Source organism: Caretta caretta, chromosome 5, assembly GCF_965140235.1.
Source record: "Caretta caretta isolate rCarCar2 chromosome 5, rCarCar1.hap1, whole genome shotgun sequence".
NCBI lineage: Eukaryota > Metazoa > Chordata > Testudines > Cheloniidae > Caretta > Caretta caretta.
The window spans coordinates 53,998,252-54,012,707 of record NC_134210.1 but is presented as its reverse complement, the minus strand read 5'-3'; the positions used below and the strand labels follow the sequence as shown (position 1 = coordinate 54,012,707).

Genomic DNA, 14,456 nt, shown 5'->3' with positions numbered 1-14,456 from the left:
GTTGGTTGATATACTATTATATTCAACCAATTGCATCATAACTGGGATGATTCAACCAACACTAATACCATGGCTCCCCCTGTTAAGCAACATCACTCCTCCACACATCCATTGTGAGGGTGCCACAGTCAGAAGAGTTGAGAAGCTCAGGGAAAATCCAAGCCTTCCACTATACACAGGCCCCTTCAACCACCTGAGACCTCACTTATTGTCGAGGCACCCACTATGGGCCCACTTGCCCTGCCCAGACTGCTCTGCGACATTGATGTGCTGGGCTGCAGCTGATGTCAGAATCTGTCTCTTATAATTGACCTGACCATAGGCATACCCAACTTTGATTTGCCACAGCACTAGTGAGCCCTTCCAAACAGCTTATGAATGGACCAGGGTCAATGTGCAGGCAGCCATTATACCTTGGACCAATAAAAGACCCTCTCCTGTGGTGGTGGCCAAAGACAGATAGCGTCTCACATCACTGTCTGCCCTCTGACCAGGTTTGATGGTGGTTTGAGGGTCTCTGCAGTTCGCTCTTGTGGTTGCTGCAAATTGGCTTGGCAAGCACTGTTAAAAGAAGAACTATGATTTACAAAAGGTCATAGTGGAACATTTTATAAATCTAAACAAACTTACCATTAAGAGAATTTTAAAGCTGTATGGTTAGCTCTCAACAGTCAAGAAATACCAAAGTTAAAGATGTGCACAAAAACCTTACCGCTGCTCCTTTCTACATATACATTACAACAGTCTTTCATTAAGTGCGCAGATACTACAGGTTGTATATATGTATGTAGCTAGGTAACATGATTGTATACAATATATAATTTTTCTGCCTCCCTAAATACACATCTAGTGTGTTTTTCATTCTTGTATGTTTACAATTAATTTCTTTCTAATAAGAAAGACTATTGGAAATGAATATGCACAGGGGAGCACCATTAAAATTGTACTTGAAATCTTGGCATTTCCTGATGTCTGTGTGTCCCTGCAACTTTAATTGGACCCAGACCCTATACTTTTTACTATCTAGTTAAGTTAGTCACACATATGTGCACATTGCACCTTTTCTTAGATTTAGCAGTCTTGCAAGAAACGTGGAAAATGCAGTGTACGTTCTGTAGTAAGTGGTTATTAGAGGCAAAATCAAAACTAATTTATATCAGAGAGCATTATACCTCTTTCAACTTTCAACCTCCAACTGTTCCAGCTGTAAATAAAAGTTCACAAAGTGAAACATGTTTTCTTCACAGTCCTTGTACTCAAAAACAGCTGAACTGTTTTTACTCAGACGTCCCAGTGAAAAAGTTACTTTTGGGCAGATACATCTTCGGGGCTGAAATTTTTCATTCAGGGTGTGTTTCAGAAAGTTGTGAGCTACTGAAAATAAGGATTAGGATGGAAACTATCCTGCAACTTTAGCTAAAGTGGTCATTGCCGATCAGGGTTTCTCAAACTTCATTGCACTGCAACCCTGTTCTGATGACAAAAGTCACTACATGACACCAGGAGGTGGGACCCAAGTCTGAGCCTGCCCGGGCCCCAGCACCCTTGCAAAGCCAAAGCCCAAGGGCTTCAGCCCCAGGCTGGGGGCCTGTAACCCTGAGCCCCTCCACCAAGGCCTGAAGCCCTCAGCTTCATACCTGTGAGGTGGGGCTCGGGCTTTGGCTTTAGCCCCGGGCTCCAGCAAGTCTAACACCAGCCCTGGTGACCCCATTAAAATAGGGTTGCAACCCACTCTGGGATCCTGAGCTACAGTTTGAGAACCTCTGAATAGTAAAAGTCCTTTCTAGTCTAGGTACTATATTAGTTTGAGTGGGTTGAATGGGATGCTGGACCCATGTGTTTGTTCCAGGATGGGTCTAAGAGGTGGAGGGTTGGGTGAAACTCAGCTCAGCAATCTCCCCTTACTCCTATTACAGTTTTTCTGGAAGTTACCTGTGCAGTGTCTGCTGCTTCATGTCCAGTCCTTTAGAACATGCCATGATTTGACAGTCTGCATGTGAGAGGCAAAGAATGCTGATTTTTTTATACTTCAGTTAAACTTGAACAGAATTTTATAAGACAAAGAAAATATAGACCAGCAAGTTTCTCCCTGCCAAATTTCAAAGGCCTGCTGCAAACGATGGTGCTTTTAATGCTTCTTTAAAAAAAGAAAAAAAGTCACCAGTATTCTTTATACTGGAAAGCAACCTTAGTAGAGGGTTACTACCAGCTTCCTCTATAAAATATAGATGAGGTATGAGTGGAGTTTGCTTTACACATTCTGCTCATTAATATGTATTTTGTTACATGCTTTGCACACTGAACAGCACCATATAATTGACTTTTTTTAAATCTGTCTAACAGTAAAATCATAAATTTCTTGTGTTAACAAGTTACAAAATACAATGAATAAATTAAATGGGATTTTTTGTAAAAGAGCAGCAGCGAAGTGCAGTTATATCAATGCTGGAGGATACAGACATCAGACGTTAAGTCACCATCTTCCATTTAATGAAAGAAATGCACAGAAAAACCTTTTCTGGCTTATATATTTTTATTGCTCATTTTACCATTCAAGAAAAATAGGACATCAAGTAATGAGTCATTGTTCCTCTGAATGAGAGACCAAAGAAAATGAGAAAATACAACAATATTAAAAATAAAATGGATTCAAAAAGTCAGTGAGTGAATTAGCCTATGGAATGGAAGGTTGCTAAGCACCGACCTCGCTGCTGAAAGCTGGTGCAAAAAGGACCTTTGAAGAAATGTCCCTTTTCTAAAGTGGCAGAATAAAGGCGAGTTACTGTAGTTCTCCAACATAGGGAAAAATAGATGCCAAACCTAATAAGTAACTTTCCCATTTAATGAGTGAGGAAGCATTTCACTTCTGAGGCTCTTAACAATTATGAAGAACACTGGCTTTGATCAGCAATTCACTGTGGATATTAAGATGTGCTGAACTTGAGTCTGTTGAGCAGATGACGGGCTAACGTAGGGCTAACATTGTGCGAATGCCAGCAGCCTTCGGGATACATCCAAGAATATGAAACACTCCCATCTTTTACTGACATGTTGCCATCTGACACTTGGAGAACAGTTTACTTTTCCAAAAACACACAATGATGTGATTAGTTGGGTTGGGTCACAGTAAAGGCAGTATTGCCAACTCGTGATTTTATCTTGACTAGCAGTTTTACGGTGGCTTTTATAACCTGTCATATGTGCCATCTATGAACGCTTCGCGGTGAAGGACACAGCCCTGCCCTGCTCTTCATGTATGGTCCTATAGTAGTGAGAGGGTCCTGTGGGAGCAGGGCTGCACTGGAAGGGGAATTCAGGGAAAAGCCCAGCAGCAACACTTCCTGCTCTTTGGGATGTCTTCTCTGGTTCTGGACCCTGGCGGGGGCAGTGGGAGGCACCGATCGATCAGGTGACACACATAGGCAGAACAGTAGAGGGGAGTTAAAAAGTTAAGAGAATAAACATATTTTGATGATTTTTTAAAATCATGTGATTTTGGGGCTGTAACATGATTTTTGATCTCTTATGGTTGGCAGTACTGTGAGAGTTTCTGGGTTTTTTTTTTTTGTTTGTTTGTTTGTTTTGTTTTTAATTTTCCTAGCTCACTTATTACATATCTGTGGTGTAGTGGCAAAAACTAACAATCTGGCTTTAGCCTTCAGTAATTCAGTTACTCCAGGCAAAAACCCTAAGAGGACAATGTTTACATCCAGGTTTGCCAGCCCCACAGAACTGTCCTGGAATCTCCAGGAATTAAATAGTGATCTTTAGTTAAAAGATTATGTCATGTGATGAAACCTCCAAAAATATGTCCAGTCACAACTGGCAACCTTTTTTCCATTGGTCTGCATACTCCATTATGTCTTCCATTCCCTCCTCCCCACCAACTTTACTTATAGCAGAATCCTACTCATTCTAAACTGAAAGCAGCTGGAGCAAACAAAAGGTATCTGGTTGCCACTGGAAAAGTATAACAAAGATGTAACATGAAAGAAGTTACAGTCAGACGACTGTAGGGATCAGTGACCAGGATTGTCAGTACGATGTGAAGGAATTCTACAGACAAGTGGTTTCACAGCTATCACAAAGCAAAGTTTACCCCATTGCTCAAGATCAATTCAAGAGCCTCTACATTAACAAATGTCCCTGAACGACCCCCTCTCCCCCAACACCTTTCTGAACCTGGAGTTTAAGTGGTACATAGGGCCTTCTGTAGTACCTCTTTATTAGTGTGCATTTCATGCCTACTGCACAGCAAACAAAAAAATGGGACAAAGGAAGAGGAAAATAAGGAATTAACAGACAAGTTCTTGGCTTTCACAAGTGCAAGGTGAAAGTTTCTACTACCACATCCTGATGGGTTACATATTAGAAAGATTTCAGAGTGGTAGCCGTGTTAGTCTGTATCAGCAAAAACAACGAGGAGTCCTTGTGGCACCTTAGAGACTAACAAATTTATTTGGGCATAAGCTTTCATGGGCTAAAACCTACGTCATCAAATGCATGATTTTTATATTAGAAAGAGAAAAGTGTAGTTCTAGCCAAAAAACGGTCAGGCATCACTTCACACTTAAATCTTCTTAATATTTGGGGATGAGATTACACCAAATTGGAGTATCTGTTCACATATTGTCTGTACACATTGTAAAGTTTAACAACGTTTTATTTACTCCCTGGAAATCCTCTTCTCAAGGGGGCCAGCAGATGTGCACACAGTTGATTGGTTGTTTTTTAATTTAACAAAATATTCTGGATACAAATGAACATTTTATGCACAACGTTTACTGTAGGCGATGGCCTATTTAAGGAATGGGCATATTAAGAGTGCTGATATTACTGAGGTCATGGGTCAAATGTACAACCTTATTGCAAATCCATGGGAAATTGCCCTTCCACTGACACATGGCTTGACCAGCTGCGAATAAACTCAGTGGGATTTGCAGCCCATCAGGCAAATCTGAAAGCTCATTCACTCCACAGCAAACTATCTTCGACTCTTAACAGAGTATGAAGAGTTTGTATCCAGTCATAGAAACCTTCTACATTAGCAAATGTTATAAAATGCTTTCAACTGCATTGAAATAGAAGCAAGCATGTGCTTTGCTAAATAGATATATTACCTGATGTCACCATTACTCGTCTATTGAAACGCCATTTGGAAAGTTCTTAGCGATACCGCTCAGTGAATTACAACAGATCTGTGAAAACAAATATGAAACAAAGGAAAAGTTCTGTAAGTTACTCACCAGGGCCACAAAAGTTTGTGCTTTGTTAGGATTTGTGCTCGAATATAAACAAGTCCTAATATAAAAAGGTGCAAGCCTAAAAATGGAGCTATTCCCTATTTCCGTATATATTCCATCCAATCTGGCACTCCTTAATTAGGCAACAAGCCCTTTTGGGTAGTTGGCGCCAAAGGGACAGATCCTTTCCCCAGAGAAAATCATTTGAAAGGAGGCCGAGATGGTTTTCTCACAAGGAGAGAAAAACAACAACAATCATTTCTACTCCTTAATAAGGAAACATAGTATTTCCTTCTGGCATTAAAACAAGAGGGCCCCATGCAAAAATAACCTAATTTCTTATATAAATTGTTCTCTGGAAGTGCATCAGTTTGAAAGCCTACCATGCATATTTGGGAATTGTAAGCCCATCAGCTGACTGCAGTTCCACCTAGCAGTTGCTTTACTGTCAGTCCAATAATGATGAATAACCCTGAAGATATTGAATAAAAGGAATACCATTAATTTACGGGATATCTTTCCTTGATGGATGAAATTAATGTTTATATTGTTGCTGCTTACAACTCAACAAAAGAGCCCCCCACCCCACCCCGCTTAGTTTTACTAGTGACATATATTTGTATTACCTTGGTCAGAGACAGTTTTCCTCATAGCACTATCAGTGTTATAGCATTCTAGGATGAGAACATACTCTGTGATTCCTAAAAAGAAACCGTAAATGTTTTTGACTCTTGTAAGGAAGACTTATGACAGGCAGGTTTTTGGTCTACTACGAGCTCAAATTTTGCTTCTCAGAAGTTGTGCACTATTTCAGCCGTCTTACGGCAAGACTGGAAATGGTGCTTGTACTTAATCAGGGACATTGTGTCTGCCATATCAAGGAATGGTTCTTTCTGTAATGAATTAATAAAACTGCATCTGTTAGGCCTAGTTAGCTTTATCTAAATACTATCACAGGTCAGCTATAAACATACCACTCTGTGACAAGAAAATGGATCATCATGATGGGTTTAATTTAATTTGCAATGTAGATTGCAAAACCAACATAATGTAAGCATTGAACTAATTTTTCATCCCCGTAAATAAACTAGAAATGTATGAATCTTGTATTGTCTGAGATTTGCAAACCTCTAACTATTTTCTGGGACTTGGCATACATGGATAACCTATAGATTGGGGGGAAAGGGGGAAAAAGGGTTCAACAGAAAATTTCTGTCTTCCTCCCCCTGCTCTGTTCCTTCAGACTCCCCCTACTCAGAATGTGAACTTAATGTAGTTGAGTCTAAGTCCCAGTTTTGAAAGAATGAAGTGGGTTTGAATCAAGTTCCCAGCACTAGAATAAACAGATTGTTGATATTCTTCATTTTTGTATGATTTTGTAGTAAAGACTCTATTTATAGAATTTCTTAATCATTTCATGTGACTGACAACTTACCTTCTCTCTTTGCATTAGGCCGTTTTTACTACCTAATACACCCAACCAAGTTGACCTATGATGAAGCTGTGCAGGCCTGCCTCAAGGATGGATCCCAGATTGCTAAAGTAGGCCAGATATTTGCTGCCTGGAAACTTCTAGGATATGATCGCTGTGATGCCGGCTGGCTGGCTGATGGCAGTGTCCGCTACCCAATCTCCAGGCCAAGAAGACGCTGCAGTCCTGATGAAGCAGCAGTGCGCTTTGTAGGCTTCCCAGATAAAAAACACAAGCTATATGGTGTTTACTGTTTCAGGGCATACAACTGAAAGTACCTAGAGCACAATTTTAAATTCATTAAGAACATGTGAAAGATTTTTTTTCAATACGAACTCATGCAGGTTACCAAAACTGTGATAAACCTTTTTTACTTACTGTAAAGAGTCATTTTCATAAGTCCAACCCTTTAATTTGGTTTTGTTTTGTTAATTCAATAGATATTTTAAATTAATATAAATTGAATGAAAGCTCTAGGTAAGGAAGCTTTAGAGCCAAATTCTTTAAGCCACACCATCCCAACGAAATATATTTTTCATGAATGGGGCATGCAATAGCTTGACAATTGCTAGGACTAAATTAAGGAATGTAAGGCTACTCAAAGCAGAAGCTTTTACAAGCACAAATTTTACACATTTGTACCAGTTTGAGATGCACTACAAAAATAAAATTAGATCTGCAGTTTTGAAATATGGTAATTTTTTCTTAACAGAGGTTCAGTGAGGTTTTGCAAAATAAAAAAAACAAAAAATATTTTCACAGGGGGACAATATATACAGTTTGATGAAAACAGCAATTCAAACAGTCCACAAAATAGGACTTGTTTTACCATTTAAAATCTTGCCTTTCAGAAAAATAAGCTCATACATGAGCCCATGCATAGCAAAAAGCACAACTAGATCTCCTGAACATTTCAATTGTGTTTTTATTGTGTATAAAACATTGATGAGTGGGTGAATAATTAACTAATGAGTGAACCCTGCTTTCTTCTTAATTCAAACTGAAGATGCCTGAGAAGTGTTGTATTACCTTTGAGTAGCTTTACTGAGTTATTTTTAAACTCTAAAGGCCATTTGCTAAGTAGCATTTAGCATCTACTCAGGGCAGTTGTATAGATGAACTGCTGGACAGACAAATTGTAAAATTTAGCAGCTTGACTTTATGTTAGCCTTTGAAATGTTATTGTCTTTATAAAAAACACAAACACATATTTCTCGCTTATTTACACATCATGAAAGATAAACATTTGGAAAAACTCATTAAAAATCAGTACAGTCTCTACAATGAGAAAGAAAAATCTAGTCCCAACAAGCAAAGATAAAACAAACAAAAACCCCCACCTTATTTCCTGTTTGTATGCATACTTAAGCCCAATTTATATCCCAATACAAATATTACTGTTTCTAAACCCATCAAATAAAGATAGCAAATGTGGTCAATTCCACCTGGTTTTATGATTGATCTTTATTAAGATTAATGGAAATCTCTAGAAATTCTTAGCAATTTCACCACAATCTGCAGAGGTCTGCATGGGAGACATTTACCTTTGTCTTCCAGTATCTCAGAAAGAAAACACCATGCACAGTTCATGGAGTTTCCTGAGGGGCTTGGGCACCACAGTCTCATTAAATTAATATCAAATTCAGGGGAACTGGGTGTCTGAGGCCAAGATTTTCAAGAGTGACTAGTGATTTTTGGATGCTTCAATTCTGGGTGCCCAACTTCAGACACCTTAAAGCAGTCTAGTTTTCAAAGGGTGAGTGCTCAGCACTTTCTGAAAATAGAGACCTTAAAGGTATTTCAAGTTGGGCACCCAAAAATTGGTCTACCCAAAATACTAGTCACTGTTGAAAGTCTTGACCTTTGCAAATCCGTTAGACAACTTTGAAATTCCCATCCGTATTAGTATATCTATTAAAAACAAAGCAAATGTAGAAGTCTGTTTTCCTACACCATGTTTGCTGACTATGAAGATTTCAGAGGACCAATATTTGTATTAAATGAAGTTTTACAGTTTCCATAGCTAAATGAAATATAGTGGTATTATCCGAGTACGACACAGCTGGTATGCTTTCATGAATGTTATTGTGTAGATTTTTTTCCCACAGATCTGAGTAAATAAATCTCTGATTCCTGAAATGATTGTGGTTCCATTTTAAATGCATGACGGGATTGTAGTAGAAAGGTATTGAATTGATGAGCATGTTGCCATTCCCAACAAGTGCAGAAGGCAAAATTCCTTCCTGGTGAGACCTTTGTGAAATATGGATATTGGCTCATACTTTCCAGGTGAAACAAAGTCATTAAAAAGAAAAAAAAATACAACACTATAATAATATTTGCTTCCACAAGAGCCAGGGTTTCTGGAAACTCAAGCACAATGTAATCATAAGTGATTATAACATATTAATTAAGAACAATTAAGAGGCAAATCATACCTCCCTATAGCCACACACTCTCTCCTCCTTTCCCTTCAGAAGGAGGGCTCAGTTACTTTCAAAGCATCCCTCCCCTCCATATACCTCCCCTCTCCCCCCGCCCTACCCACTATCTCTCACACACATACACACACACTCTGCAAAGACTTTTCTGAAGGTTCTGAAGTACATCCAGGGGAAGGAGCTGGAGAATGATTGAGCCAGGGAAGGTGTGGGCAGGACAGGGAAAGGAGTAAGGCCAAAGGGATGCAGATCATCCTCCTTCCAACCCATGGAAAGTGGACAAGAGAAAACAATGCCTTATCTTTTCTGGACAGCCCCCTCAATAGTCCTGGGGGCAGCAAAAGCCAGAGGAAGTCACTCATAACATGGTTCCAGTTCCGAAGCAAACTGTTAGTCCACTTGGGGTGACATAAAGCCACAGACCCTTCATACAAGTGACCCTCTGCTCCCACACGATCCTTCACATTTGGGGGATGTGCATGACTCTTTCATACGGAGACAACTCACCAGACAGCTTTCTGCTGAAGTTGTCTCAGCAATCTCTTTTTCCAGAGCCCTTTCCCACAGGTTTCTTCTTATTTTGGAGGAAGAGAGAATCTGGCCAAGGATTCTACTTGCAGAAATGTGAACATCCAAGTCTAGATCCTTAGGTCAGGCCAAGATGCATTTGGATCCACAGCCAAGTGGGGCAAGTCAGCTTTAGAACACTTTTGCAGCTCCCCGATTCTGAAGCTAGCCAGCCTCCACCATAAGTTAGATTCAGGGCTATTCTAGTTTGTGCCCCAGTACCCAAGAAGCCTTTCTGACAGCCAGAATGCAGCAGCACATACATCCATGGCCATGCTCTTTACATAAGGGGCTATGATGCAGCTGGTGGCTAAGCTGGTTCTATGCCAACCAGATACTCCCCCTACAACAAGGAAATACCCAGGTGGACACATCCTCAAGTTTTGCAGCACAAAGAAGTCATAGCACAGAAGAATTTGGGACCCTGGAATGACAATGAGCTGTAATATGATCACTGTTGGCCAAATTCTACTGTTCATTTACACCTATGAAACCCCACTGAATATATTCATTGTCAGGAATCAAACTCAGACCCACAGCTTTGTGAAGGTCTGTGTGTGAAATTTATTATATTATTTTAGGAAAGGCCTGATGGCTTTCTCAGAAGTATTCTAATTGAAGAAGGCTAGTCTTAGCTCACCAGAGATATAATATCTATTTATCATTATAACAGAAACGTTAATGGGATAGTTTGCTGGGAGCACAAATGTATGGAGCAGAAATTATTAACTACACTGTAAGCAGTTTTAAAGAGAAACCCATCCAATTATGTGTGAAATGGGCATAAATGAATAGTCAGAAATTATATTTATTTTTTACAGCTATGGATGTAGCTCCATTTCACTTTTATAATGTCAAAGTTAGAAAACAGCCTTAACTTTTGAATACGTTTGCTAGGTGCTTGGATCATATCTGAAGAGGATGCTTAAGACTTGTTAAAAATCTGTGCTATTTTCTGTTCTTGAGGATATAAAACCTTCATCATAAGAATGAACTCATGTGCTGTGTCATCTTGTATTTCATAATGTATCTGAATTTTAATGCCCATGAACGACAATTAAATCACATTTCTTTTTATTGACTGGCCCTTCTTTTCTTTCCCAGAGAAGACAATAAGAAGACTATGAAAGCGCTTACTCTGCCAGAGTAAATAGAAAATTGTCACAGGTATAGACATTGTCAAAAAAAGAACCAGTCTACTCTGTGGATATAAGTTATAACCAAAAGAAGAAATAATGTGTCGTTAGTGAGCACAAAGAATTGTTACACACACAAAATGCAGCCAGGTAATGATTTCCAAGGTCAGGAACCAATCTGTATTCATTCAAAATACTGGGCCAGATTCACAACTGTAGCTCCACTGTCTTCTATGGAGCATTGTTGATATAGCCCAGCTGAGGCTTCAGCCCACACAGTTTTACAAGCAAAGATACTCTGCTTTGCTCAGAACTGTACTGGCGCTATTTGGATGACTAACCTAATTCATATTTGAAAACAAACAAACGCATTTACCAAAAAAGAAGAGGGCAAACACCTAACATAACTAACATGCTATTTTAAGATCAACAATACGTTATTTTCTAACCATTTATTCAAACCAGTGTCTTGAGGAAACCATCTTAGACTTTATGGGCTGGGCACTGGTGTCACACCATCCACACTAGTCTACTTACCTTGACGCTGACAGGTTCCATTGAATGACATCCCAACAGGCAACAAATGAGAAATTGTGCCGATGTTGGGAAGCCTCTAGTGGTGAATCATGTATTTTTCTTTCCACCACCACCACTGCCAAAAACCACCAGAGATAAAAGCTTCTGGAATTTCCTGACAGATTCAAGGAGCCCTGCTGATAGGGCAGTGGCTAGAATTGGAAACTCGATTACCTTACGTCAGTAAGCTTGAGTCGCTGGCAATAAAACTGATAAGGCTGCCATTTAATTTATCCAGTCTATACTTTGAACACACAGACTACCAATAATAAAGAGATTTATTGGCTATAACTAAAATTAAATTGTCCTGGAGAAAGTTTTATGCTCCTGGATCAGACTCCTGGGTCTTGCGCATTTGTGAGCATTTTTCCCCAGCAATACTTACTGAAGTCAAGCAAGCCCATTGCAGAGCAATTCAATTCAGATGATGGATTTTATTGTGTGGGGAGATGCCAGATCTCAAATTTATTAGGGCCCTAACTCATCCACAAACAGAGAAACAAATAAATAGTCTCCATTTTAACAGAACTGTATGAAACAGTCATCCATTCAAAAGGTAATGTTGAACTGACAAAACATAACTGGTATTAAAACCTTTTTCTTTTTTTGGTGTGCCACATATTGTGATGTTTCTCCTAACATCAGGATAACCTGACAGGTTCCTTTTAAATCCCCATAGTTCCGTTTCTAATGATCTTTCACACCAAATTCACCCTTCCTCACTTTGCACCTTAGGATAACCCTTGGTCTTTAATTTTTGGGAAAAGAAACACCACATAGTAATATTGGATACAATATTTGTCTTATATTGTGTGTCTGTCCCCAGACTGCAGCACCTGAGCATTGAAGGCAGAGAATCATCAGTGTAGGCCCCTCTTGAGTCTGGTATTTGTTTCCTCCTTCCTTTGGTCTGAGAGAGTCTGAGTCTGCAAATCTTCAGGGTAAGGTGAAAGGCTCAGCTATTTCCTCAAGCTTTGGCCTGGAAGTGGGTATTTGTATAGCTTAATTGTTCACTGGAAGTTTACTTATGGTGACACTGGTCAATGAATTATTGTACTGTTTTTATTTTTGTCATGTGCTCAATGACTATATGATGGGTCCATTTAATAAATCTAACAAAACCACACGAAAACATAGCTAGCAACTTATCAAATAAAAAGAGTTCTTTTGTTATTCTTCAGTGAATCCTTACAGTAAAAGACTAATTCATACACAATTGTCCAGACTTAAAAATGATACACTTTGCCTCCTAGTTAGATATTTTTCTTCAGACCTCCTTCACATTTGGGATATCAAATCAAGTTTGTGAAAGGAAGAGAGTTGAGATTCAAATTCAGTCAGTCAATCATTTAATCAGTCCCAAGAGAACCTGAACTCATATATCTTGTCAGACTCAAGGAGACATTAAGCTAAGTGAAAAACCTAGTCAATGTTATAATGAACTCATGAATTACTGTTCCAGTTTTCAGGTATTTTTACTTTTAACCAACAATAAAATATACCATCAAGAACCACTCCCAAAAAATAAATCACATACAAGGGAGGAGCAGAAGGTGGAAGCAAACAAACTAAGGAATTGTTCACTACTTGTGGTGATATATCTTTTCAGAAATTATAGTGGTAATGTTAAAATATGAGAACCAACAGAATCATGGCAGGTGACCACATTAATCTTCGTAATTTCTGTGGATGAAGTTTATCCATTATATTGGGAGTTGTGGACATCCCCTAACATAGCTACTGTGTGTGGTTTTGGTGGGTTTCTGGCAGGTTCATGATGTATTCTGAAGTTCTTCAGTTTGCCACAGCAGGGCCCCATGCCAGTTTTGCATAGGATAGTGTGAATGGGATATTTGGGGATTAGGAGGGGATGAATGGATGAGTAGCCAGTCAGTTCACTGTTATGGAAAATGGTAGCCACAAACTGCCACCTAGGGGTAGGGCAACTCCACAGCCTCTGTTACAGGGGGGGCTGTAAAGTTGCCCTCTGCCTGCAGATTACAAGGATGAATTTCATCCCAACCATCTTCTGCTTAAATCCGCAGTAAACCCACTTATTAAGACTTTGTGTCAGGAACGGGTTAGATGGGTGAATTTGTCCCAGTGAAACTCTGTAAAAGATGAGCGTTCTCATACACATATCAACATTCCCATCATGTTCTCCCAACTTATGATGCAGTGACCTGCCTATCTGTATCACTGATGCCCTCTAAGAGGTAAAATATATCCAAACTGTTCCTTCTACCAACTGAGCCAGTAGACCTATTCTTTAAGCTCTAGTCAACATTCATATTTTTGAAGCTGAAATTGCACACTAATCTTAATGCCACTTTTGTGCAGGTTGTCTGATAAGTCTGGTTATCCAGATGCATGCAGCCACACAAGCCCACCAGTATTTCATACTAATACTGGTTTCCAAACACCAGAAGCAATCCAAAAGGTTTGGCACACTTGAGCATGCAGTAAGTGTCTGATCCATCTCCCATTGAAGTCAAAGAAAAGGCCTCCACAGCATTCAATAAAATGTGTATTAGGCCACACACAAACACACACCACAAAATCGTAGGACTGAAAGGGGCCTCAAGAGGTCTTCTAGGCCAATCCCCAACACTCATGGCAAGACTAAGTATTATCTACACCATCCCTGGTGTGTTTGTTTAACCTGCTTTTAAAAATCTCCAATGATGGAGATTCCACAACCTCCCTAGACAATTTATTCCAGTGCTTAACTATACTGACAGGGAGGAATTTTTTACTAATGTCCAACCTAAACCACCATGGCTGCAATTTAAGTCCCTTGCTTAAATACACACACAGTGCTTTGCACTTTTGGAAGTTTTGTTCTCAGTTCTAGGGTTTTTTGGTGCAATTTTTCAAAAGTGTTCTGCAGTTTTGGGTGTCCAACCTAAGACACCTGGGGAGATCCTCCTTCTGCTCTGGCTCTTTTACACCAGATAAAAGGCTGGGTGGACAAAAAGGGAGTTTAAACACCCCAGATCCAGTCAGGAGAAATTCCCCATGC

General features: G+C 39.5%; 1 protein-coding gene across 3 annotated transcripts in view; it reads left to right on the top strand.

Annotated features, from left to right (window-relative positions):
- Positions 1-10,799, top strand: part of HAPLN1 (hyaluronan and proteoglycan link protein 1) — a 93,155-nt gene extending 82,356 nt beyond the window's left edge. For all 3 annotated transcript variants that reach the window (XM_075128560.1, XM_075128559.1, XM_048851348.2), the window contains exon 5: positions 6,697-10,799. In XM_075128560.1, the coding sequence (XP_074984661.1) occupies positions 6,697-6,986 (290 nt within the window). In that variant the 3' untranslated portion in view covers positions 6,987-10,799. The remainder of the gene's footprint in view (positions 1-6,696) is intronic.
- The last annotated feature ends 3,657 nt before the right edge of the window (positions 10,800-14,456 follow it).